The sequence below is a fragment of the Mus musculus genome, chromosome 15 (assembly GCF_000001635.26).
Source record: "Mus musculus strain C57BL/6J chromosome 15, GRCm38.p6 C57BL/6J".
In the NCBI taxonomy this organism is placed as follows: domain Eukaryota; kingdom Metazoa; phylum Chordata; class Mammalia; order Rodentia; family Muridae; genus Mus; species Mus musculus.
The window spans coordinates 80875838-80901569 of record NC_000081.6 but is presented as its reverse complement, the minus strand read 5'-3'; the positions used below and the strand labels follow the sequence as shown (position 1 = coordinate 80901569).

The 25732-nt window shown below is 42.4% G+C and overlaps 1 protein-coding gene across 2 annotated transcripts in view; it reads right to left on the bottom strand.

Moving 5' to 3' along the window:
* The window catches only part of Tnrc6b (trinucleotide repeat containing 6b), a 229774-nt gene that overhangs the window by 39517 nt on the left and 164525 nt on the right, over positions 1 to 25732 (bottom strand). For both annotated transcript variants that reach the window (NM_144812.3, NM_177124.4), the window contains 8 exons: positions 24909 to 25253; positions 20364 to 22703; positions 18468 to 18626; positions 17188 to 17363; positions 14537 to 14611; positions 13695 to 13740; positions 12415 to 12551; positions 7116 to 7241 (listed from right to left, as the gene is read on the bottom strand). In NM_144812.3, coding sequence (NP_659061.2) covers positions 7116 to 7241; positions 12415 to 12551; positions 13695 to 13740; positions 14537 to 14611; positions 17188 to 17363; positions 18468 to 18626; positions 20364 to 22703; positions 24909 to 25253 — 3404 coding nt within the window. The remainder of the gene's footprint in view (positions 1 to 7115; positions 7242 to 12414; positions 12552 to 13694; positions 13741 to 14536; positions 14612 to 17187; positions 17364 to 18467; positions 18627 to 20363; positions 22704 to 24908; positions 25254 to 25732) is intronic.

Sequence of the window (25732 nt, the reverse complement as noted above, 5' to 3'; positions counted from 1 at the left end):
ATGCTTAATTGAGCCGGGCAGTGGTGGCGCACGCTTTTAATCCCAGCACTTGGGAGGCAGAGGCAGGTGGATAGCTGAGTTTGAGGCCAGCCTGGTCTACAGAGTGAGTTCCAGGACAGCCAGGGCTACAGAGAAACCCTGTCTCAGAAAACAAAAACAAAACAAAACAAAACAACAACAACAAAAAAGACATACTAAACTGCTTAGAGCTAATAGATATGTACTAGAAGACACTTATTATACAATATGTATGCATATATGTATACGGTTTTGTTTGTTTTTTCGGAGGGGGAGACAAGGTCTTACTATGTAGCCGTGGATGGCCTCAAACTCAGAGATCCTCCTACCTCTGCCTCCTGAGTGCTGGGATTAAAAGCCCAGTAGTTGTGGTGGTACTTTTATTCTTGGCAGTGGTGTCATTTGGGTCACAGAGAACAATCGTAACCCTCTCCACAGAGCACAGGAGTTAAGAGCTTACACTATGTTGATGGGGTGAGGTAACACATGCCTTGTCATAAGTCCTTGGGAAGCAGACATATCTCTTAAGCTCTGGAATTCTGGACCATTCTGGCAATATATAGAGTCCCCCATTAAAAAAAAACAAAAAACAAAAAAACTGATTACATGCCTAGGCATGTATCTCAGTCTCTATTATTCCTAACCTGTGTGACCCAGAACAAGTACCTTATTTAACTTTTTAAAATAGGAATAACAGAAAGTGACTAATGAACTAAACCAGCCAATAGAAAGCTCAATGTTTGAGACATCTGAGTTAATGTAGATGAACACCAACACTTAGAAAGGCATTTCCTAAGTATTTGTTCTTGTGTCACAGGGTGGGTTTTCAGGATAGAATACCAGAGTTCCTTAGTCCCTCATCCTTAGGCTAACATAACTGATTCTGCAACCTCTACCTGCTTCCCAACACAGACCAAGAACAGAAAGTCATTTTCTAGTTGAGTCTTACACGAAGTGGATGTGGTCACCCCTTGTCAAGGCCTGACGTTCTCTAGCAAAGCCTCAGGTCTATGTGTCTAGTGATAACCTAACTATTCAACCCCAAGCTCAGTACCAATCAGAACTGTTTGACATTTGCAGTGAAGAGAAATCAGTGACAGTGAAGCACTTCATCACCGAGAGAGGCGCAAGCCTGCTTCCATCCCCCCCACAAGGTAATAGTGAACCCAGGCAAACGGGTCTCTTACATTTATCTGTATGTGGAGGGCACAAAGTAGATACTCCATAAATGCTTATTAAATGAACAAACCACCATTATTATTCTAACTGAAGAGTCATTCACCATGTAATTCTCTGATCTTTTTATCTACGTATTGCCACTCTGTGCTACCCCATGGGACCATAGATGGAAATGCAGAACCAACTAGATAGAGCTGAGAATAATCTAGGAGGATGAGACTAAAATCTCTGCCTACCCTGAAACGAGCCCATTAGTAACTAAGCCAAACAAATGTCTTTACATTGGCGTTTTGCCTGTATGCTTTGTCTGTGTGAGGGTTTCAGATGCTCTGGAACTTGAGTCAGAGACAGTTGTGAGCTGCCATGTGGTTGTTGGGAATTGAACTCTGGTCCTCTGTAAGAGCAGCCAGCACTCCCAACCACTGAGTCATCTCTACAGTTCCACAAACAGATGTCTTAACATTTAACTTTCTTTTCATAAATTCATCCTCTGCTGCAAGATTTAATTTGTTATAAGTCCATTAGCTTTTCTGGTTGTCCTCCTATCCAGCTTTAGTGCTAAGGATGAAACAGGGCCTTACAGATTTTAGGCAAGCACTCTATCACTGGGCTCCAAACCTCACTGTATAGCCCTGGACGGTATGGAATGAGTTATGTAGATGAGATTAGCTCCCCCTCCAACCCCCCTTTTAAATAAAGGCAGCTTTTTGGGCTGGGTCTGGCCTGGTAGTGTATACTTTTAACTCTAACCCATGTGAGTCTATTTTATGTGTATGTGTGTACATCTGAGTGTATGTATGTGCATCATAAGAAGGTGGCAGATCCCATGCTCGAGTACAGGCAATTGTAACTACCATGGGAGTGCAGTGCTGCTGAGCAATTTTCCCAGTCCTCCCTATACTCAAGACGAAAGCAGAAGTACTCCTTAGTCACCAGTTGGTTCTACACAACTAGTATAAGCAAAGAACTAAGTCACACACAAAAATGAACTTGAAAGGCTTTTATTATCTGCTTACTTCCCCCCCCTCCGAGTCTGTGTTCTAACCAGTGACTCTGTCTATCTTTAACTTCATCTCCCATTCTATAGCTCAATATGTTGCTTTCTATGGAGTATTCTAACCTTTAACTTTCTTTAGCATCTTGGTCAAAGTCAAATTGGCTAGTTTCCTTTCAGTTTTTGTTTTGTTTTGTTTGAGACAGGACTTCTCTGTGTAGTGCCCCCCACCCCCACCCCCCGTCAGTTGTCCTGTAACGTATGTAGACCAGGCTGGAGAGTTGCCTGTCTCTGCCTGACTGCTGGGATTAAAGGCGTGTGCTAAAGACCATGCCTGGGAGTTCTGCATTAATTTCAAGTCACCACCTCTGAACATCCTCAAGAATGCATGACTATCTATCTCCTCTTTGACACGCTCTAATCTAGAACTGTCTGGTCAAGTTCAAACTTGCTATATATTTGGCCCATCATCTCATTTTTTTTATTATCTCAGCCACATCCAGTTACCCAATCAATTCTAAGGTGAGACTGGTTGCTTCCACTCCATCTAAGAGATACGAATGGTGCTGAGTGTTACCAATCAACTTAAAAACTTGTTTGACCTCTCTGAGCTTCTGAATTCACAGCACAGTATGAGCATATCACGATCACGGGATTTGGCTCCCATCCCAGTCTTAAGACAGGTATGTGGAATATACCTTCTACACTTTCCTATATAGTTCATATATTACTACATATAGTATATAGCTTCTTCCTTTTTGTCCCCTTGAGAGAGGGCTTCTCTGTGTAGCCCTGGCTGTCCTGGAACTTGCTCTGTAGACCAGGCTGGCTTAGAACTCAGAGATCTGTTTGCCTCCTGAGTGCTGGGATTAAAGCCCTGGCTTTGTGAATTGTTTCATATATACTGTATAATTTCATTGTCTGAAATAAAAAAAGGCAAAATTAACCACACATATTTAAAGATGTCTGGATATAGAAAAGGACACCAACACAAGGCAGCATTCTTTTTTTTTTTTTTTTTTTTTGGTTTTTCGAGACAGGGTTTCTCTGTGTAGCCCTGGCTGTTCTGGAACTGACTCTGTAGACCAGGCTGGCTTCGAACTCAGAAATCTGCCTGCCTCTGCCTCCCAAGTGCTGGGATTAAAGGCGTGCGCCACCTGGCAGGCATTCTTATATTTACACTGCACCAGTGCACATGCCCCTTAAGCTGACAGTTTTAGACTCTAAGTCAATACCCAGGAGGTCTTTCTATTTACCCTTGCTTCTTCAGGCTGCAGATACAGCGGCTCCTTACAAGAATTACAAAAGGAGTAACGCCCCTATGCTCCTGGCAAATGGCTGCTCAAACCTAGGATGCAAAGTAATTAAAGTGCAGGTTTGCATATTCCTATTATGGAGAGTTAATTATGCAGGCTTAAAAGCCCTCAGTCTCCAGCTGGGCTGGAGAAAGTGAGTATCTTGAAGCAATCAATATGGCTTTTAACAAAGCAATGCAGGTGGAAAATGGCAGAAATTTAAAGGGATGACAAAAGCCACCAGAATCTTACTTTCTGAATCCTCCAGTGAGTGGAGGGAAAGCAACAGTAGAAACAAAGGCTTTAACAACTCTTCCTTCCTTTTTTTTTCCTGGCTGTGTTGGAAAAAGAACCTAGGGTCTCAAACATGACTTTTCTATCATTGAATGACATTCCTAGCCTTGTAATAAATGTTAAATGTTAAGTTTCAGTGTTTATGCTTTAGAAAAAAATTCTCTAACACTTCACTCTGGACAACTAGGTTTAGAAATAAGGTAGGACCACACGTGGGTCCCCAATAAGGAGGCCAAGGCGGAAGGCTCAGTTTAAGCCAGGATGCATGCCACAGAAACAAAACCTAATATTGATGAAGGTTTTTGTATAAGACTTTCTCTGCAAATTTAGCAAAAAATTAGAAACAATTTAATATCCAATAAAAGGGGAAGAGAGTGTTAAGTAAATCAAGGTAAATGTATTTAATGAAACAAGTTTCTGATAATAATTAACATTGCCAGGTGTGGTGGTATATTCCTTTAATCCCAGCACTGGAGAGACAGAAAAGAAAGAGGATCTAGATGATTTTAAGGCTAGCCTGGGTTATAGTAAGACCCTGTTTCATAATAAAACAAAACCCTACAAACAAAGAATGAGAAACCAGAAGAATGATCAATATGGGCTGGGGCACAGCTCACTTTATGTACCGAGCACACCCCGGGTTCCATCCCAAGAACCAAAGGAGAGGGTGAGAAGACTACTTGGCAACAGAGGAAAACACAGTGTTAACAGTGGTGGGTACAGAGATGAACAGCATGCCTGCACATGCACAACGTCAACGGGATGTGCGCAACACAGCTGTGGTCACCCCTGTGGCTGTGAAACTTGACTCAAGGGGCGGAGGAGGAAGGAAAGACAAGGAAACTTCCGGAGGGTAAGATGGCAAGAGTAGTGGGGAAGCACTGTAAGCTTCAGAGCTTAGCTGGCTAAGGCGCTCTGAAGCACAGAGCCGAGGAAGTAAAGGTCATGCCGCTTGGCAGCCCCAGACAACAGCGGTCTAAATACGACTGGGGTTTTGGGGTCACTTGGTTGGAGAGACATAAGGTATAAGCTGGGTGAGATCACCAAGAACCCTAAAAATGGCAGTAAACACTGCACTGTAGGTGGGTGAGCAAGCCAGGAGAGGATCTGCAGCCAAGGGACATCATGGTGTACTGTATGTTTTACAGCAGAGCTTCACAGATCTTTCTGTCATGCCTAAGCAGACACAAGCTAGGTGCATCTACTTAAATTTAATGATGATGAAATAATAGCTAAATTTCAAGTGTTCCTCTGCTAATAGCTACCAGAGTGGACAATGTGGCTATGAAGAGGACAAGTGTGACTCAGTCTACAGACATCAACACCTGAATGAAGAAGAATGGGGCAGACACAAGAAGGCCCTACACTATGATGGTAGCCTTCTAGGGATTTAGGAACTACATCAGTAGTGATAACAGTCAGAGCCTGGATCAAGATTTTTTTTTTTAAAAAAACGTGTGTGTGTGTGTGTGTGTGTGTGTGTTTGCACATGCAGATGTGTGCCCTTGAGATTCTCAAGGAGCTTATCAAGGTTTCCCAAAGATAACTCCAGTTCTGAAGGGAAAATTTCCTGAACTGAATGTGGCTGTGATGCAGGAGGATCATACTTTAGCTTGTGGGTCTTTGGTGTGAACAACTACAGAATAGGAGCATGTCTAACTGGAATTTTATTATTATTATTATTATATGTGTGTACACTGTAGCTGTCTTCAGACACTCCAGAAGAGGGCATCAGATTTCATTATGGATGGTTGTGAGCCACCATGTGGTTGCTGGGATTTGAACTCCGGACCTTCGGAAGAGCAGTCAGCACTCTTAACCACTGAGCCATCTTGCCAGCCCTTGTTTTGTTTTTAAATCTGAACATATCTAGCAGTATATGACACTGAAAAGAACATGTTGACAGCAGGCACAATTTTGTAACTCTCAATATTAAGGGCACTGAGGCAGATGAGGTCACCTAGTGGTGGCTGTATGCTGTGAAAGGGATGAGAACTGAGCACCAGGACAGTCTGATGATCAGTGCTGAGAGGTGGGAGAAAGGCAGAGAACCACTGTAAGGTGCTCGATCAAGAGCCAAGTGACCTAGGTGTTTCAGAGGGAGGATGGGATGTCAAACAAAGATAGGAGGCAATCTTTCCAAGTGCCACTGCTTTGCTTGTGCCCTTGGGCTAGCCCTGCTCTCTGAAGCTCTGGTCACTCCACCATGTAAACATACTCCATCTTACTTCCAGTGTCATCTCTCAGACTTTTCTGCCATCCCTGAAAAAACTTGCTTAACATTCTATTGTCTACAGTAACCACCACACAAAAACAACCCAGTAAGGTTGGGGTGGAAGGGCAAGATGGAACAGACAGGATGGAGATGGACACATGCAGCTGGGGTTCGGTTCCCAGCACAAAGATCCTGGTGGTTGGTAATTCAAGTTCAAGAGGATCCGATGCCCTCCTCTGGCATCCATGGGCACTGTACATGCACACATTAATTTATCCCACTAACTGCTGCCCAGATCATAGTAATGAACAAGCTTACAAAGTGGGCCTACAGTACAGGATCCAAACTTCTGAAAGGTGCAAACATCGTTTTTGCCACATTCCACTCCTTGTCTATTTGCTTCCCATCCCATTGATAAATACACACATCTCTACCAACCTGTTCACACTAATCATTCACTCAAACCTTTTCTCATGCCAAGTGCCAGCTATTATCGCACCAGTGAGAGGCTTCTGTGATTTGGAAGGCCTCTTTAATGTGGCCATGCATAGAAAATTTAAACTTTCTCTTCAAGACCCAGTTTAAATGTCACTGCTAGTGATGCTTGTAACATTTAATCGAGTGAAACATCACTTTGGTCCCCAGACTTTGTTGACCACCTATGCCATTTATCCCACTAACTGCTGCCTTTCTGTCAGTGTCCTGCCGTACTGGCCTCTTCATCAGCTCTAGGGCTCTCAGAGTAGGAAGCCAGTCAGTATTCCAGCAGGCAGCTCCTCGGAGCTCTACAGAAAAATTCAGAGTCTCATAATTCTGTTTGTTTTCAGGCAGATACTTGAGGGCAATCATTTTTGAATACTGTCACCTCAGAATTTATAAATTTCTTTTAATTAGTCACAATAAAAAACAATATATTAGACAATTAGTTGTTGCAAAGCATCTATTTTATATTCTTAATGCAATTTAAAAAGGGAGCTGATATTCTGTTCTAATAATCTTACACTTGACACCTGGATCTGTCAAATGTCCAACTGTAACCAATCCTTTCCTGTGCAGTAACAATGGGCTGCTACCTGAATGGTCTTTTAACTCTGAAGGGCAGGGACACAACATTTCTTACCTGGGGGGAGATAAACTGGGGAGGCACTTGCGCCCGGAGACCAGGAGAAGAACTTAGTGGCTGCACTGGAGTGTGCAGGCCTCTCGATTGTGCTGTGCTGTTTCCAAACAAACCATGACTGCCGCCCTGCAGAGAGAACCATACCAGTCAGGACATCTTATCAATTCAAGAAGACGATTAAGCAATAGTTCTCATTTCTATCCTTAGGAATGAAGATCTCTACTGCATGGAATGACAGCATTCATTTTAGAATCGAGGAGCTCTTTGTATTGGGAGGTTGGTGGACAGTTACTAGAACTGAGTCATGGGCAGCTCATTTACTACAGGTGGTCTGATAAAGTATAAACTGAAAGGGTTACATTTAACAAAATGTTAGAGGTAGTGTTACATTTCTTGTGACTGAGAGGAACTGATTTCTGTGCAAGATTTCTGGACTGCTTATTTGAGACAGGGTCTCATCCTGTGATCAGCTGAGGTGAGCCTCTTAAGTGTTGGGATTACTGGCATGTGCAACCACAACTGGCTTAAGAACCCTCTTTTTATAAGTTTGGGTTTATCAAATTTAATTCTCAAGACTTTATAAGATCCATCTTAAAAGGAACCTGGGTAAAAACACATACTATAACCAAACTATCAGTGTAAAGTAATGTGGGTATCACTTTCCTCTACTAGCCAATCAGCCACTCACAAGGACCCTGATCTAGCTGCGCACCCTTCCCCGTCCTGAATCTGTTAGCTTTCTTGCTAAATGAGAAAATGTTCATCAACCTCACATCAAAATAAGAAGGAAGGGACACATTACATATTACTCTAGGTTATGGAAATAACATTACTCACCTGTAACTTCACATTCAAAAGTATAAATATCAGCCTAGTTATAGATATAAAATAAAGCTTAATTCCATGATTCCCAATAAATCATCATTGAGCTCATCTCTAATCTCCTAATGAGAGCAAGGGAAGCTCGGCCCTGGCGCCTCCACTTTTCTGATTTGTTTCTAGCTATAGAAAGTTCTGTCTGAGGATTGCCCTACTCCCAACAGTGTCTTACTAAGTATCTCAAGCTGGCACTGGAGGCATGCACCACCCTTCACACTGGCATCCTAAGGTTCTCTATGCTGTGTACGCTTGGCCTACTCAAGGCCTGAATTAAAGAGCTCACCAAGGGTATCTTCCCCCACACCGCCTCCTCATCCATGGACAAAGTGACCGAATTCCCCTGTGTTAACATTACACCAGAAGGGACTCTGCCGATGTTCACTAGAACCACGATTCAGTCATTCTCTATTGTTTTTTTTTTCTGTATCAGTTCAATCCTTCCTTTTGGAATTCTCAGAACTCCAAAAAGCCTTAGGCTACAGGATGTATATCATTTGCATATATCTATGACCCAAGACCATTCACTTGAAAACATCCCACAAAACATCTTCAGCAAAGACAGCAGTCAATGCCTTTGTAAACTGAGGTTATTATTCCCAGTTTAACACAGGGATAAGGTAATCTTAAAGAATTTACATAACATCATTAAGTTCCAGAACACTCAAGGCACTGTGATGGCTTAAATGATTCAAAATTAGATTAAGAGACTGCTAGAGGCAAATTAATGAACTTAAAAAGCACCAAAACTAAAAATGATTAAAAACAGAAAGTAGAAATGGCAATTAAAATATGTATATATCAGAAAAAGATCTACCACAGACATTATTTTTCCAAGGGTTGTTTAACGTACATCACTGCACCCAGCTTAGAGTCATTTATTTTATTTTTGGTTTTTCGAGACAGGGTTTCTCTATGTAGCTCACTTTGAAGAGCAGGCTGGCCTTGAACAGAGAGATCCACCTCTGTGAGCTACCACACCTAGCTAGAGTTATTTTAAACTTCAACCTTTCCTTTGATAAGAAGATTTTCAGCTTCCTGTCAAAATTCAAGGGTGTCTGAAGCTACCACATAGCATTCTGATGTTTCTGAAGTTAATATAAGCGCTGACAGCAGTCTATACAAATGCTTTCCTGTCACCCTAACATGGTACTTCAGTTCATTTTCTTGGCTCAGGTTTGCTGAAGGCAGCAATATGTGGCCTTCAAAAACATTAGATCTAGGAATTATGAAGACAGTGACTCAAAGGCTGTACACATGCCAATATCTGACTATTGTTCAAGCTTTTCAGGTATATGTGGAAGTTCTAAGATGACCTGTGTCTATGTCCTCCTAATTATTGGGGATTTATGTCCCAACCCTAGGGTTTAATTTAGAAAAGAATATAAATTTAAAATAAAAAAGTGAACTGATTGAAATGTTCTGTGATTTGGCAAAAATTATTATTATTTCTTATTATTAGAAACAGAATCTCACATTATAGCTAAGCTGGCTTCAAACTCCTGCCTCCTGATCCTTCTGCCTTGGCCTCTCAAGTACTGGGATTAAAGATATGCTACCATGTCTGGCTTAAGTTTTATCTTTTAATTATGAAGTAAATTTAATGGACTCCGTATGATAGCAGTTTGAAACAGGTGGGACCTATTGGGTAGGACATATGCACCAATCTGATACCAATGGACTTTGCAGGAATCCAACCATTACAAAGATATTGAGGAATTGTCTTTTCTTAAAAATCCAATGCCAAGCTAGAAGCTGGTCTGTTAAACTTGAGTTTACCTACTAATAGCATTAGTTATTTATGCAAGCCTGGAACCACATTTTTATTTTATATTTTATATACCTCAATATAAAATTAGCATTTGCAAAACATTGTTTTTCTCTGTTCACGTAAGCAATACATACCCATCCCGTTTAGGAAACTACATACAAGCAAACAAACAAACAAAATGCTGAAATTAAAGGAAGGAAACAGAAAAACTGCCTTATGACCCCAATCTGGAGATGACTAATCTGAATATATGCACAAAGCACAATCTACTTTAATCTGCATATGAGAAGCTGTATACAACTTGACTATGTGTGGTCTAAGTGGTCCTGCTTTACCTGAGCCTTTAATATTCATGTGAAAGTCACCACACGGAACAGAATGGATTCAACCACACACTGTGCTCTTGTGCTCTTGGGCTCATCCTGAGGTAAAAGGCACAGTGGCAAGTGAGGAGCCACAGGACCATAGCTAGGGAAGCATTAGTGTTGGAGCTGTGGCTGTAACAGCACTGATGGCCCCAGATTCCTGGGTTTCTTCACGAAACTACAACAGACCTTGTGTCCACTCAGGCTTGTAAGAGCCTGCCAGTTCTGGTGCTACTGTGTGGCCCTTGCTTAGAGGACTAATTTTGGCAACCACCAATGCTTGAGCAATAGTTACTCTTTAAAGCTTCACTATTAAAGATCTCCTTCTCTATGTAAATACTATGGTTTAATTTCTAAAGAAGACACTCAACTCCTCAGCCCCAAGAAGCCAGATTTTTTTTTTTTTTTCGAGACAGGGTTTCTCTGTATAGCCCTGGCTGTCCTGGAACTCACTTTGTAGACCAGGCTGGCCTCGAACTCAGAAATCCGCCTGCCTCTGCGTCCTCTGAGTGCTGGGATTAAAGGCGTGTGCCACCACGCCCGGCAGAAGCCAGATTTTTAAAACACTGTAACCCTTTATTACTAGTTTTACTAATTTTTGATTAGCAGATAAACTAAAGAGATTCTTGAAATACTCCTTATTATATATTCTAATGGCTTTAAGAAATTTACTTTTAGTTTACATATATGAACAGTCTGTGCTTCATGTGTATGTCTGGTGACTGCAGAAGCTAGAAGAGCATGTCTGATCCCCTGGAACAGGAGTTATAGGAGGCTGTGAGCTGCTATATGGGTGCCTGGATCTTATACAAGAACAGCAGTGCTCTTAGTTGCTTTCTGTGTCATCTCTCCAGGAAAATATATAATTTAATATTAAAAATGGCAAACGTATAATTAGATTATATTATAGTCTCATTCATAATTTCCTAAGTCAGTTATAACCAAAAATGAAAAGATAAAAGAAACAGATTTAAAGTAAATTCCATGTTGAGAAACATGAAGAGAGATGGACTATGGGCTGAAAGATGTAAAAACCTACACTTAATATCATTCTGTGCATTCAGTAATCAACAAGTTTCCCAAGACAGACAAGATGCAATAAACTGAAGACCAGGGCCAAGGTGAGGCCACAGCCAAGCAATTACAAATCTGAGAGGCCTCCTTACTTGTCTAGCAGCGAAGTTTTGGGGGTTGAGCCCTGTGCCGATTGCTCCAAGGCTGACGTTGGGTAGTGTGGAACCAGAGGGAGACAGCTTGTAGCTGGGAGAAGGGGAGAAGGGAGAGCAGGGAGCCTCATCCCCAAGGCACCCATCTTGATTGGAGAAAGGCAAAGTCAGCTGAAAGGTAGTAGGAGTTAGCCAATCACAATGAGTGTTGGTTAGTGAAGCAACAGAATGCAAGAAGGGAAAGAGAGACACACTAGGAATAAACAAAGCGAGAGTGGATTAGCAATAACCCAGGAAGAAATTTGGATCGGATAAGAATCATCACACGTTCGTTGCCCAGCGGATACCATCTGTCAACCTCTTCCATAGAGACTTTCTTTTCCTCTCCGTTAGAAACCGTTTATCCACTGCATCAGGACAAGGGTTGCCAGACACTGTTTATGAGTCTACTTCCCATTACTCTGGTGGTGTGGCTCCTGAAGCAGAAGCCAGGCAATCTTCCTATGAATATGGTGTCACCTAGACAGGCAGCAATGCTATTGGCCCAGATGTCCATGTTTTGGTTTTAAATGTCTTGTGGGGCCCAGGAACACTATAAAACAGTATTTTGAATCAATAGTTTCATTAGAAATGTTAAAAAATCAGAACAAGTAAGTAAAAATTACTTGCTTCAATCAGGAGTGAGAATTTGATTTACCTAAACACAAACCACTAGGCAAGTAGGAAAGAGAGCGAGCTTTTCCAGACCTAGCACCAATCGTAGAAGATACAAATGTTTGCACAAAGTCCAAGTTTTGTCTGTAGCTGACAAAGCGGCAGGAACAAGAAGACTGAAGAGTAAACTTATCTCTAAAGTTTCTTCTCCATGTTCTACATGCCCATGATCTCCCTCAAAACTTAGAGCTCCATCACAAAAACATTAAGGACAGATGGCTCTCGTTCCTGCCCAATCACCTGTTGACGTCAGTTACTTTCCTGTCACCACATTAATATAGGGGATATTCATGTTTTACTCTGAGTTTGTAAGTTTATGCTTTCTCTAGAATTAGCTGCTACCACAGACAAATTAAGAACACAGTGACTCTCATAAACGACTATTTGAAACAAAGCATTCAACTCACCTTCTCAAAATAAGGCCCACTGTCTGTGGTTCCCAAGTCTTTGGAATTAGGTGGACGGAACCCAGGTCGATCCTTCCTCATGATATCATTAAAATCCCCGAGATTCATTGTTCTCTTGTCCACATCAAATTTCTTATCTGAAAGGACATAAATAAAAATGTCAGGAATCAATGTCCCCTCAAGAGCCACGTGTAGCCTGGCCCGTCTGTTCTCTAGGGACCCGGGGACAAAGCCTCTCTACTCTTTGGAATGAGCCTAGGAAGAATTCTCACTGGCTCAGGGTGCTTGCTCTGTTCCTGAACCGTTTTTCAAAAATTAAATATGTATCTGCTGTAGCTTGTCTACCATGGAACACTTGAGAGACTTGAAGCCAAATTGATTAAGCCAATATTTAGGTTAAAATTGACGTGCTGGGTGAGAATACATCTTGTTCATAAAGTCAAATCTTCTCAGTGAGAGACCAGTCTGTTTTGTTATGTTAGCACTTGTTAGAGACATTGTTAGAGTTTTAAAGCAATTATGGGGAATAGAAAGATCAGAGGCACTCCTGTTGCCTAAAAATGTAAAGCTTAAGACTTTAACACAGTTGAACATTTCTACAGTACTTGCTCAAGCTTCATCTGCATGTGTGATGCAGACTTCCTCCTCCTCCCTTTCCTTAGCCCTATAAATCTGCTATATGATGACACAACTGGGTTGCAGCTCAAACTACACAGTACCACTGCTATCCAGATTGTTCCCTCTTACTCTTAGTTTGATTCCTCTTATGTTCCTCGGGGTGAGCAAAAGCATTCCTGAGAAAAATCTCACAGACGATGGGCTGACCCCTGCATTTGCTCTGGTCACAACGGAAAAGTATGACAAAGATGAAAACCTTGGGGTACAGAGAGTCAATCTGATGGTCTAGTTTACTAGTATCACAGACATATTAAAATAATCTGAATCTAGCTCCCAGTACTTGGGAAAAAAATCTGGATGCTAATAAGGGATGGTGCAGTGAAGTTTGCACTTTTCATGTAGTAGAATAAGGTTGGCTTCTGAGGTGGACATACCCTCCTCACAGTTAAACCTAGCATTTAACATTCCTTCACATTCTCCTGGAACTTCAGTCATTTGAATTTTCAACCTCTATACTGCTTTAGTGCATGAAATCTGATATAAAATAAAGCAGTTAGCATCAAGCATGTCTATCAATCTGCCTCAACCCAAGCAGGGCAGGAGATGCCAAGGGCCTGGCAGAGCCGTGAACACGTTCCCCTCCTGTTTGTAGAGACACATACCTACAGACAAATCCATTTTGCTGCTTGGGTTATCCTCAGTTTGACTCTGAACAAAACAAAGCAAACACAAGTGAGTAAGGATTAAGGGAGGATACACGTTGTACATCAGAGAAGAGGCGCTCCTGCTCATGTGAGAGCCTCATGACCATAGGCACTCCACAAGAGCCTCTGCCGTGACCTTGAAACTGGAGTGAAGGCTGTAACATTTTTGCAATCACAATTTGATGGCCATCAAGGCTTAATTAAGTGTCTAACACATGTAATTACACATGTCAATTACACATGTAAGCAACATCAGTACAGCTATGGACAGAGGACAAGTTCAACAGCTGCCTGGAGAAATAAACTGCTTCTTAAGTATGCATAGTCAAACTCCACAAGTTGTAGCTAAATGGTGATAATATCTTCTTATGACGTGTCAGTGAGCAAATCTTAAACTGTGTAGTCAAATCATTTGTCTTTTGACAACCATGACCAGATGTCTTCACAGTGTTCCCAAGAGATAAGGAAAGTAAAGACACAGCACACATTTTTCTCTACATAATGAATCCCAGTATAGTGATTCTGATTATTTTTATTTTTAAAAATGATGTGCAGACACTAGTAACAAGTGTCCATTTAAGTGTCTTTGTTGTTTCCACCTTTCCAAGAGAAAAGATACAAAGACAATTCACTTTTAATGTTGGTATATATCACTTAATAAAATAGAAATACTGTTTAGCTCAGAGGGCCAAGAACACTGTTTAACCCATATTTAAATCTGTAATTTTGTACTGTACATGTGTACTTACTATGCCTGAAATTTGAGATTATGTTTATACATGAAGAAAAATGAAACTTACCAGCAATCCCATATTTGAAAACTGTTTGGCAAGAGGATTCATCCATGAATCATTGTTTCCTCCTTTTAGTGAGCACTACAGAATGAAACACATGACCTCAGTCACAGAGCTCATCACAACCTCCCAAACTATAAACCACACTGAAAATGCAAAGCTGAGAGTTCACCTTCCTGAACCTGATAGCTTTAAATGACTAGTAAGCCCTAGGTCCAGTCATGCTTTTACTCCTACTTATCATAGTGAAGTGGAAAAACAAAGTTTACTTTTTACATGCAAAGAAGTGGTATCAGACTGTGTAAGATGTCTACATACTGCCACTGCCACCTCCCGTAGGATGCTCTTCTGTGACCCCAGCAGGCTTGTAACAGGGAAAGAATTGCTACTGGTGCATGTTGTTTGGAAAGGAGCCTGTTTGAACACAACATCACTCTGTGTGGGGGCAATGTGGAATGCATCCAGAGAGCTCTTCATATGGTTCACAGCATGGAGGCCATCAGTTCTCAGTGAGAAAGAGGCCTGGAGGAAGCCACTATCCTTGAGCTCTGGCACAGTGGAAGGCAGGGATTAATGGGATGGGGGATGAGCTTTGTGGGCCTGCACATTCTATAGGTAAACATTCCATGTGCTATGATATGTCATACTTATTATTATTGTTGGTGTTAGTTGAGACAGGATGTCCTCACTCACTAAAGCCTAGAATATCTTGAACTCTTGATCCTTTTGCCTTTTGTCTTCGAGGGTTGTGATTACAGATATGAGCCACCACAACCAGCTTGCTCCATAAATAAGTGTATATAATATTATATACTTATATACAAATATATCTATATATTACAACATTGCATATTATATCATGTTAGATACAATATATAATTATAAATAACCTTTTAATTATATAATATATAAATTAATAATTAATTATATATTATGGTGATAGATATATATTTTATTAAGATTAAAGAAGAGTCCTGGCAAGCATGAGAGATAGTGAGTTTATTAGTGCAGAGCTTTCAGCGTTAGAAGAAAACAAACTGCATGTGAGCACACTCAGTGGCACTGACCTGCATATTGAAAAATGGTTAAGATGACAATTTTTACATTTTGTGTATTTTATCACATTAAAAAAAGTCCTAGGCTGGGTGTGGTGGCGCACACCTTTAATCCCAGCACTCGGGAGGCAGAGACAGGTGGATTTCTGAGTTCGAGGCCAGCCTGGTCTACAAAGTGAGCTCCAGGACAGCCAGGGCTACACAGAGAAACTCTGTCTCAAAAAAACAAAAAACAAAAAAAACACCACCACCACCACCAACAAAAAAATGAAGTCCTTAGTACTGAAGGTCAGAACCACTGGTATCGGAATTGAAATATTCAACTTCCAATTAAGCAAATCTTGGTTGCCATTTGAGTTGGGAGGATTCAATTAGGATCTTTTACTCAATTAATTTCGATCCACTGCTAATTTGTAAATGACCAAAAGATTGCCAAAGCAGGCCAGACACCATTAGAGTACCAAGACGCTGAGCAGTGTAGTGAGACTTCTTTAGTTGCTAGAGTGGAGGAAGGAAGTCATTAGGGAAGGGGAAACCCAGGAAGAGCTCCTTCAACCAATGTCTCCACAGAAAGCAACTGTTCTATCCTACAGAAGAAATCAGGGCCTTGAAACCCACAGCTTCAGGACCAGGGTGATGGTCAGGGGATGGTCTTGTGAGAGAGTTTCAGGAATCCAAAGCCTGGGAGGATTAGAAAGCATTTCATAGGGCAGGTTTTTCAGGTTAAAATGAAGCATACAGGTGTATCTTCCTTTTTTCTACTCTGTAATGTGTGTGTGTGTGTGTGTGTGTGTGTGTGAGAGAGAGAGAGAGAGAGAAAGAGAGAGAGAGAGAAGAAGAGGAGGAAGAACAGCAGCAGCATCTGTCAAGACAGTGGTGGCTCAGGTACACACATCATGGCTACAGATGAAGAACTAGTGGTCCTATGTAGCAGCAGCAGCAGCAGCAGCAGCAGCAGCAGCAGCAGCAGAGTGCTTGCCTAGCATTCTCAGTGTTCTGGGCTCCATCCCCTGGACTGTAAAATAAGTAATAAACCACAACATTCCAAGAGGAAACTTGTTATACGGGAAAGTGAGTTGTCTGGAAGACACAGCCTGGCCCAGGACGTGAGGAAAGAATGTAGTTATAGCAGTGCTGAAAACGGGGCTTTCAGTTTACTGGGAGAAGGGCTCGGGGCCTTGGGATGAGTCAGGTAAAATCAAGACCCACTAACGACCACTGGGAAAGCCAGCTATTTGGTGTCTTTTTTACATTTTTGTGGAGATTTGCCCATAGGACTTTTTTTGTCTTAGAATCAAAAGCATAAGGCATTTTAAAAGCAGGCCTCAGGAACTGCTGAAAATAATTATAACATGGAAACCTAAACTCAATTACCTCTACCTTACAAATTTCCTTTTACTCATAGTGCCACTTCTAATTGTTCAGGATTTCAAGGTCATGGGATAGGAAGATTAGGGGACACAAGGGAAGTAGTTATTAATTTATAAGGAAATACTCGGTGACTCCAGTTGCCTCATTTCCTCCATGAACCAAGTCCCAGTTTTACCTTCTAGGATTGAGTAAGCAAACTGAAGCCTTTGTAAAGCCTTTCTAAAGCACTACCTTCATTTGTTTCTTTCCTCCTTGTCCCCAGCTTGCTGAGTTGTGGGAGGAAGTGCTTCCCTGAGAGCCGGCGGTGTTCCAGACTCCTCCGTCATCCTCCTCTTCCCAGCTAGGATGGCGAGCTCCTGTGACTGGTCCGTCACTCTCCCCCCAGCCGTCTTGCATAGATTTGGAATCTTTAAGGAAAGAGTGAATCGATTCTTTGCAGTAAATACATGTAACAAACAGAGAGATTTCTTGCAAATGCAGCATTTGAATATCTTTGCAGTTTTGTCTGTTCCATCTACACACAAGGCAAATGAATTACTCATAAAGAGAGCAGACAACAGACCTTACAATCAAGATCTTTGGACTGCTTCTATAGTTCTTCCGGGAACCAAGGAGATAAGTGTTTCAAAACTCAAAAATCTCATCCCTATTCTAAGAAATTTCAAAACTGGGTAGTGGTGCACACCTGTAATCCCAGCACTTGGGAAACTAAGGCAGGAAGATTACCATGAATCTGAGGCCAGTATCAACTATTTCAGACACTATTCAGACTATTTCAACAAAAATTGTGTCTATGTGAATGAGTGAATATGAATGTTGCATTTCATTGATAAGAAAATGGTTGCCCTTAGTGAGCATGGCAGCTGAGTGTCAAGTCTTTCTTTAGACTCCAAAATGCAGGCATTTCAAGTAGGTATGACCAAAACACAACGGTCTACCTTGGTTGGGATGAAGCAGAAATAAAAATGGGAATTAAAAACCACAAGGCCACCGGATGGCAGCAGTACATGCCTGTTAATCCTTGGACTTGGATCTCTGAGTTCGAGGCCAGCTTGGTTCTAGGACGGCCAAGGCTACACAGAAAGACTCTGTCTTAAAAAACCAACCAACCAACCAACCAACAAAAAACCCCCACAAGGCAATGGAAACTTGAAGCTTATTAGGTCCATAAACGTATTTGAAATGCATTAGGTACTGAGAAGGATCCTAGATGTGGCTTTGATAAGAAAGGAGGAAAAATGTAGAGGGCAGATGGAGAAGAAAAGACAGATAGGACAACTAGAGAGGAAGGCGCTGGAGACCAGTCTCCAGTCGGTTCTACTACCACACCCTTTTAACAAATATTGTTACTATGAAACTTGCAAGAAAACATTCATTTCCCTCCAAAAATACTGTATGGATCTGGATTTGCCTTCATGTAGAGTAGGGAGCTGGGAGTGGCTTTTCTCTGTACTACTTCCAATGACCAGGCCTATGAGACAAGTTGCCACTTGCAAACCAAGTCTACTTACTGGGTTTCATGGCATTGGGAGCGTTGGCAGGTGTGTTTCCCCAGCCTGTGGTTGATGCTCCTGCATCATCCATTTCACCCCACCCAGGACTGCTTTCATTTGGCTCACCCCAGGCTGAAGTCCCATTATCTGGAGCAGGTGGTGTGCTTTTGCTCCAGACTGCAAAAAAGAAATGTGTGTCTTTAAGGATCCATTGAATACTTTACTTAAGATCCAGTGGAGTGAAGGAGGCAGGCACAGTTATACTTTCTTGGGAGAAACAAATTCAATCTTCATGGAGAGCATTTGGTTAAGTCACTTTCCAAAGTTCCAATGTACATGACTTCTGACCCAGTAAACTCACTGCCAGGAAAATTTACCCTAAAAAAATGTACTGAAGTAATGAAATTATATGTACAGCAGTAGTCACTGTATTACTCTAGAAAAAAAATGGAATCAATTTCAATATCAGAAGGAGATGGAGCATATCAAGTGTGGATAAAGTATAACTTAAATATCTACCAGAGGAGACAGACAAAATTGAGTTCATAAAATGAGCTCCATATGAAACAATTAAGCAAAAGAACTGTCTGTGCTACAGAAAGTGTAATATATATGAAAAGAAAGATGACAGAGCTACAGGACTACTGCCTGCCTACCAGGGAAAGGCCCTGGGATCCACTTTCAGGCTCCCTGACTCTTCCCCACTAAAAAAGCTGAGAAAAAAAAAGGTAAGATGAACATTGCAGAAGTATAAGCCTTCCCTGTTAAGAAGATTTAAAGCTTAGGTATATCTGTGATCCATAAGAGCAAGGCTTATGAAGGAAACAAACTTCCACGCATTACAGTGGGAAGCCCCAGAGGCTGGAGGCTCATCCACTGTCCTTTGCTTTCCTGTACAGTTTGGAGAGTTTTCTCTGAACACAGGATCTTAAAGCACGAGGAAGTGTGACTCTGGATAAGCAGTTAAGAGTAGCCTCTATTTTTGTCCTCACTTTTTTTTTAAATACTAAAAAAAAAGAGCTAGTTAAAAACAGTCACTTTGCACATTAATTAGTGTTCCTAATTATTCTACTTTGAATGCTGGAAAACTTAACATTATGATTAATTTTAAATAAAACCAAAAATAATCTAATAACCCTGAAAGGTGCATTTTCTTAATTGGTGAGTCTTTTTTACAGGGACATTTATGCCAAACTGAGAAGAGAATTAAGCACTGTTGTAACAGTTGACTTTTGGGTATCTGACTGTCCTTAGAACATCTTTGTACGCATACTGCCTGCTACAGTCAACAATGAAGTCACTTGGAACGAGGTGGGAATGTAGCCTGAGTTAGAGCACTTGCTTAGCATGCTCAAATCTCTGGGTTTCAGCCCTAACTCTAGAAAAATAAAATAAGTTTGGAGACCCCAACTGTCCAGATACCAGCTGGATACAGCGTTGTGACAGTCTCAGGAAGAACACCAGAGTGCTCTCCTTTGCAGAGAAAGAGAAGCACAAGGGGAGGCGGCTGTTTCATAGGTAGAGCCAGGAAGGAAAGAAAGCCAGTCTTTTTCTACCTTGGTTCTTTATTTTTAAACCTAGAGTAGTTTGTTCTGCAAGACATAAGCTTATTTGGTGACTTTTTTTTTTGTTGTTGTTGTTATTTTAAAAATTATACAGGCCAATATAATTGCAGAAAAATAATTACGGCTACCAAGAGTGTTATCATCTTTTCCTTGTACCAAGAAATGACACTGTAATGTATGAGAGCAGGTGCCATCTCCAGTGCACCACAGAAAGGTTCTCAGAGCAAGAAAGCTGGAACTGGAGGAACGATTCTCAGAGTAAGTTAAATAGATGCACCTTGACAGATAGGGTGTAGACCAGGATTTCTTTTATTTCACTAGGACCTATGAGAAAAGAGTTGGTACCTACCTGATGCTGATTTCCCGGTCATTGGGGTAGGCAGGTTTGGTTCTCGAGGTGCTGGGCCCCCTTGAGAATTCTTATCCCAAAGGTTCACATTCTTGTAGTTATAACTGTTAGGGTCTCCCCAAGCTGAAGTGCCATCATCAATGTCCATTTTCCGACTAATTGACTGTGGGGATGGCTCCTCCCAACCACTGGGTTCATCATCCTTAGGGGTTGTAGGCTGGGGTCCACTGCTCCAGTTGGAATTAGAAGGTCGAACATTGCCTTGAGGTGGCGGGGGTGGGCCTCCCCATGAACCAGAAGCCTCTGGCTGTGGTGGCGGTGGCTGCTGCTGCTGTTGGTGTTGTTTATTCCAGGAATTGGGCTGTCTGCCTGTCTCATTCCATGCAGGGGATCTTTTGCAATCTTCCCACCCACCTTTTGATGCTAGGTTTGTATTCCCACCATTACCCCAAGTTCCAATTTCATTCTGTCCTCCTTCACCCCACCCAGACACAGGCTTATTGGCAGAACTTTCCCAATTATTATTTTTCACTTGATCCACCTCCTCGCCCCAACCATTCTTCCCAGAAGTCCATCCTTGGTTGGGTTGGCGCCCACCTCCCCACCCCTGATCCTTACAAGAACTCTCATTCCAAGAGGAAGGTGTCTTTTCATCTGCTCGGCCTCCTCCCCAGTTAGAAGAGTTGTTGTTCTTATAGTCATTCCAGCCTCCTGTGCTCTTGGGGTCTTTCCACTCTGTCGAGGCTGAGAGCTCCCCCCATCCAGACTTCATTTGATTGCTTTGGCTGGGTGCATCTCCCCAGCCCCCTGAGTTCTTGGTCTGTGTGGCAGCGCTCTCCCACCCCTCAGTTCCTTTGTCAGATTTCCCCTCAGGCCTTGGCACCTCTTCAATATCCCACACTGTGTCCTGCTTAATTTGAGTTTGGCCCCAGCCAGTGTTTGAGAGCACCCTAGGGTCCAAATCAGTCCGGCTCAAAAGAGTCTGCAAGACAGCCTGGCAATCAGGATGCGTGGGCCTATATGACCGACGACCAGAATTATGACTGTCACTACTTCCTGCTTTGTGGTTGCTTCCAGTGCTTTGACCTCCAACTTCACTTCCTGCGGAGCTGGAAGATCTTCCCCAACAGGGAGCCTGGGCATTGCCTTGGTTTTCAGGGAGGGGGTGGCCCTTTTGATTGTCCCATGCTCCAGTGCTAGAATTTGGTTGGTTTGGACCACTCCATTCTCCAATTTTCAACTCATCAGACCCAGTCGGCTGTTTCCATTCTCCCTGAGAGACCCCAGATGTCATTTTGTTCCCTTCACCCCATTTGTTGTCATTATTGTCCTGAGGGCCAAAGTTCCAGGACCCACCCGTAGACCTGTTATTGTTGTCCCAAGAGTCACTTTTTGACCCAGTTGGTTTTGGAACAGAAGCTCCTTTCCAGGAGTCCTCTCTGTCTTTTCCATTGTTCCCATTATTTCCAGAATTGCTTTGTCCAGAGACTGTGTCAGTTCCAGAAGGCCCCCTAGCTGCACCCCAAGACCCAACACTCCCAGTCTTTCGATCTCCAGTGCTTTGTGAAGGGGCATCAGTGCTCCTGGAGGTGTTCCCCAAGCCCATTCCAAAGGGCATTCCCTTATTTTCCATGGGGTTTGGTGAACTTAAGTTCAAGGAGTTAGTGTTTCCATTTTTTGGTCCATCAGTGTTATGAATTTGAGCCTGTTCTCTGCCAGAGACAACAAAATTAACACCCGCATTTTCCATCTTTGACTGCTGTTCCCTGGATGCCTGACCTACTGTGCTAACTTGTGCACTGGAACTACTACTTTCTGTTTCCAATGCCCCTTTTCTAGAAGTCCCTTCTTGGACCAATGCTGGCCAGGCAGATGGGTTGCTATTTGGGTTAAAGTTGCTGAAGCCAGAGCCAGGTCCAATTCTATCCTGACCACTCGTGCTCCTCCAGTTTCCTAGTCCATTGTTGCTATCTGAAGTAGAGTTGGGAGGTTGAACAGACTTAGCCTTGGGGTCAGATTTCCAGACCCCAAGATTACATTCGTTCCCAGAACTTGCAGCCTGGCATTGGCTCCCTTTGCCTTTGTTACTAGTGGTGCTTCCTGGCAGACTGCTCTTCTCAGAGCCAGGGTTCGAGGCACTGTTGTTATCGGTGGTGTTTTCGGAAGAAGATTCAGTGTCTTTGCTGGCAATACAAGGCCACTCTTCCATGTCAGACCCGTCTACAATCACCTTGTCCCAGATGTGAATTGGGTTGGGGGAGGCGCCGCTGTTGGAGGAGGCTCCCGGGCCCCAAGTGGAATTTGCATAATTTGAAGCAGCAGCACCTCCAAGGGTTGACTCTGGGAAAGAGATAATCTGTTAACCACAGCTGTACATCCGTATCATCAACACCTGGGGCTCTGACTGCTTCTGGAAAGCTTAGTGCATCCCCTAGACTAGCTTGTTTACCTAGTTGATTTTCTTGAGTGATTTTAGTACAGTATCTAACTGTGTATCCCATGCCATAGTGCCAGTGTGGAGGTCAGAGGACAATTTGTTCTCCTTCTACCATATGAGTCTTAGGGACTAAAATTTAGGTCATCAGGCCTGTGAGGAGATGCTAGAGTTTCCTCTTTGTCACTAGCTAGTGCTGCATGTGCAACATCCAACTCTGTATCCACTCTCAAAGCTACCTATTTGCCATTCTTACTGAAACAGAAGGACCTTCTTGTATCCTGAGAAAATGCAACAAGCCATGCTATGTTTCTTTAATCTATTCTAACACTCAAGGCTGGAGCGGTTTTTCTAAAATACCCCTTTGGTTCCATTACTGCTCTCTGAGAGTGTTTAACAATTCCCTAGTGCACAGAAAAACAAAACCCGTTGGTTAGCTTCATTAAGATGTTCTATGACCTAAGGCCAACCAGTCTTCCCAGTTCTACCTGTTATAACTTTCTACAAAGATGTCTACAGTCTTACTCTGGGCACCATTCAAGACTGGCACCTGCCGTTTTCTCCCCAACTCCACACAGTGAAATATATTCATCTTTTTAGACATACCTCAAGTGCCACTTTATCTAGGCAGCTACTTCTGAGCTTGTCAACTGAAAAACTGTCTGTCGCTAGGAACTGTCGGAGCTATTTCCTCAAATGGTAGCCTCTGTTCCCGTCCTTCCTTCCCCACACTGTGCTTTTCACTGTGAGCCTATCTTGCTAACGTGTGAATTCCACAGACTGGCCGGTGCATTCTGCTCAGTAAGCCTTCTCTGAATGTCCCTTAGCTAGCTCCTGAGATACTGGAGTATGCATCGGATAGGCTTAGACTCCCAAGGGGATTAAATATGATAAATCAGTACTGCACAGCATAGAGTTAAAAAAATTAGCATATCTAGTGTATATGAGGGGAAAATAATGTGTTTTAATGAAAAAATTTTCTAATTTCTGCATTAACCAATTTTTAATTAATACACATTAAAAACAACACATATAAAATGAGGAAGCACAGAATCCTAACACCTCGAGACTATGCTGGTCTTTCCTATGCTTGATGATATTCAAAGTCTAGTTGTTTTTCTTTAAAATTTGTTTTTTACTTATTTGTATGTGTGCTATGCGGTACATAAGGAGGTCAGAGGACAACTTCTGGGAGTCAGTCCTTTCTTTCCGCTATGGGTGGGGCTCAGGCATCAAGTCTGGTGGTCACCACCTTTGCCTGTTCATCTCTCTCTAGCTCTCTAGCTTAAGCTCAAAGTTTTAATAGAACCTAAAAAGGCACATTAGTTTTTAAAAAGGGACTGGAAACTCTTTGCTACTTAAACTCTTGGTGGCACATGATCTCACAAACCTGAGGCAGGAGGATCATGGGCCTGACACTAACCTAGGCTATACCTGAGATCCTGTTTCAAAAGATAAGACAGAAAAAACTCTCAAGACTTCTAATGAAACTTCTTAAGCAAACTCCCTCATGTGTATATTGCAATGTCTAGCACCGTTCAAAATCCAGGGTTCTAAAGTTAAACACTAATTTAAAAAAAAACAAAAACCCTAGTTTAAAAACGCCTTTAATCCCTGCACTTGGTAGGCAGAGACAGGTGGATTTCTGAGTTCGAGGCCAGCCTGTTCTACAAAGTGAGTTCCAAGATAGCCAGGGCTACACAGAGAAACTCTGTCTCGAAAAAACAAAAACAAAAAAAAAAAAAAACAAAACAAACAAACAAACAAACAAACAAAAAAACAAAAAAACCCCAAAAAACTAATAGAATGGTATTAGTATCATCTGGTATTCTCTGAAGAATCTATACAATACAACATCTTAAGCGACCATTCTGGAAGCATAGGATTCTGGAAGATTTAGAAAAAGCCCCATGCCAGTCTCACTTCCAGAACACAGCTGAGGAATGACACAATCTATGCTTTCATGTCAAGACAGCACAACCCAGCTTAGAGAAGGGTCCATGCAAATTTTATGTTGGGGCCCTCTCCCATCTGCTGTGCGGTACTATCTCTGCATTAACAATTGATACCAGGAAACAAAACAAAGGATCGCTCTCCTGCTGGGGGCTTACCTGGTGCAGTCCCACTCTCACTCTGCAGCAGCGCTCCTGTCACTTGTGCGTTGTTGTTGGGGTTTGCTCCAGGTGCTGTGCAGGGAGGAGGCCCCGCCCCACCCCCGAGGAGCATGCAGGACGGTGGAGGGGGCTGCCCACGTTTTAGTAACACTTTATGGTCCTGCTGGCAACGGAATCGCGGTGGCACCTCCCGAGGCATGTAGCGGGCGGCGCTTGGCGGTTGTCCGTTCGGCACTGCCACCCTTTTGGCATTGTTGCCACCATTGACTGGTGGCGATGGAGAGCTGCCAATTGGGCTGGCGGCCGTTGGTTGGCTTAAACTTGGTTTCGTCACTTCGGGCACTGAAAGACAGGAATTGGGAAAGTCTTTTAAATTAAAAGTCTGTTTTTAAGAAAGCTTACATTTTGTTCTCAAAGGACAGGCTTTTTAAAATTCCTGTAGAATGTTCACTTTACTAGGGTAGGAGTGGTGGTGGTAACAGGTGACTGATTAATAATCAAAAATAGCATGTCTTATTTAAATGGGGAAAATAAGCCACCACCGCTCACTGCACCAAATCCTTGATGGTTGTAGCCAAGTACTCAAGGCGCAGAGGACGTTCCCTTCCTCTAATTTCTTAATTAAAAAAAAAAAAAGTATTTATTTACATTTACTTTTTTCTTCTTTCACCAAGACAGGGTTTCTTTATGTAGTTCTGGCTGCCCTCCAACTCAGAGATCCGCCTGCCTCTGCATCTCAAGTGCTAGGATTACAGGCACCACAGCAGGTTCTGTATTTACTTTTTTGTCCTGTGTACACATGCTGGGGTAGGACAGCCTGG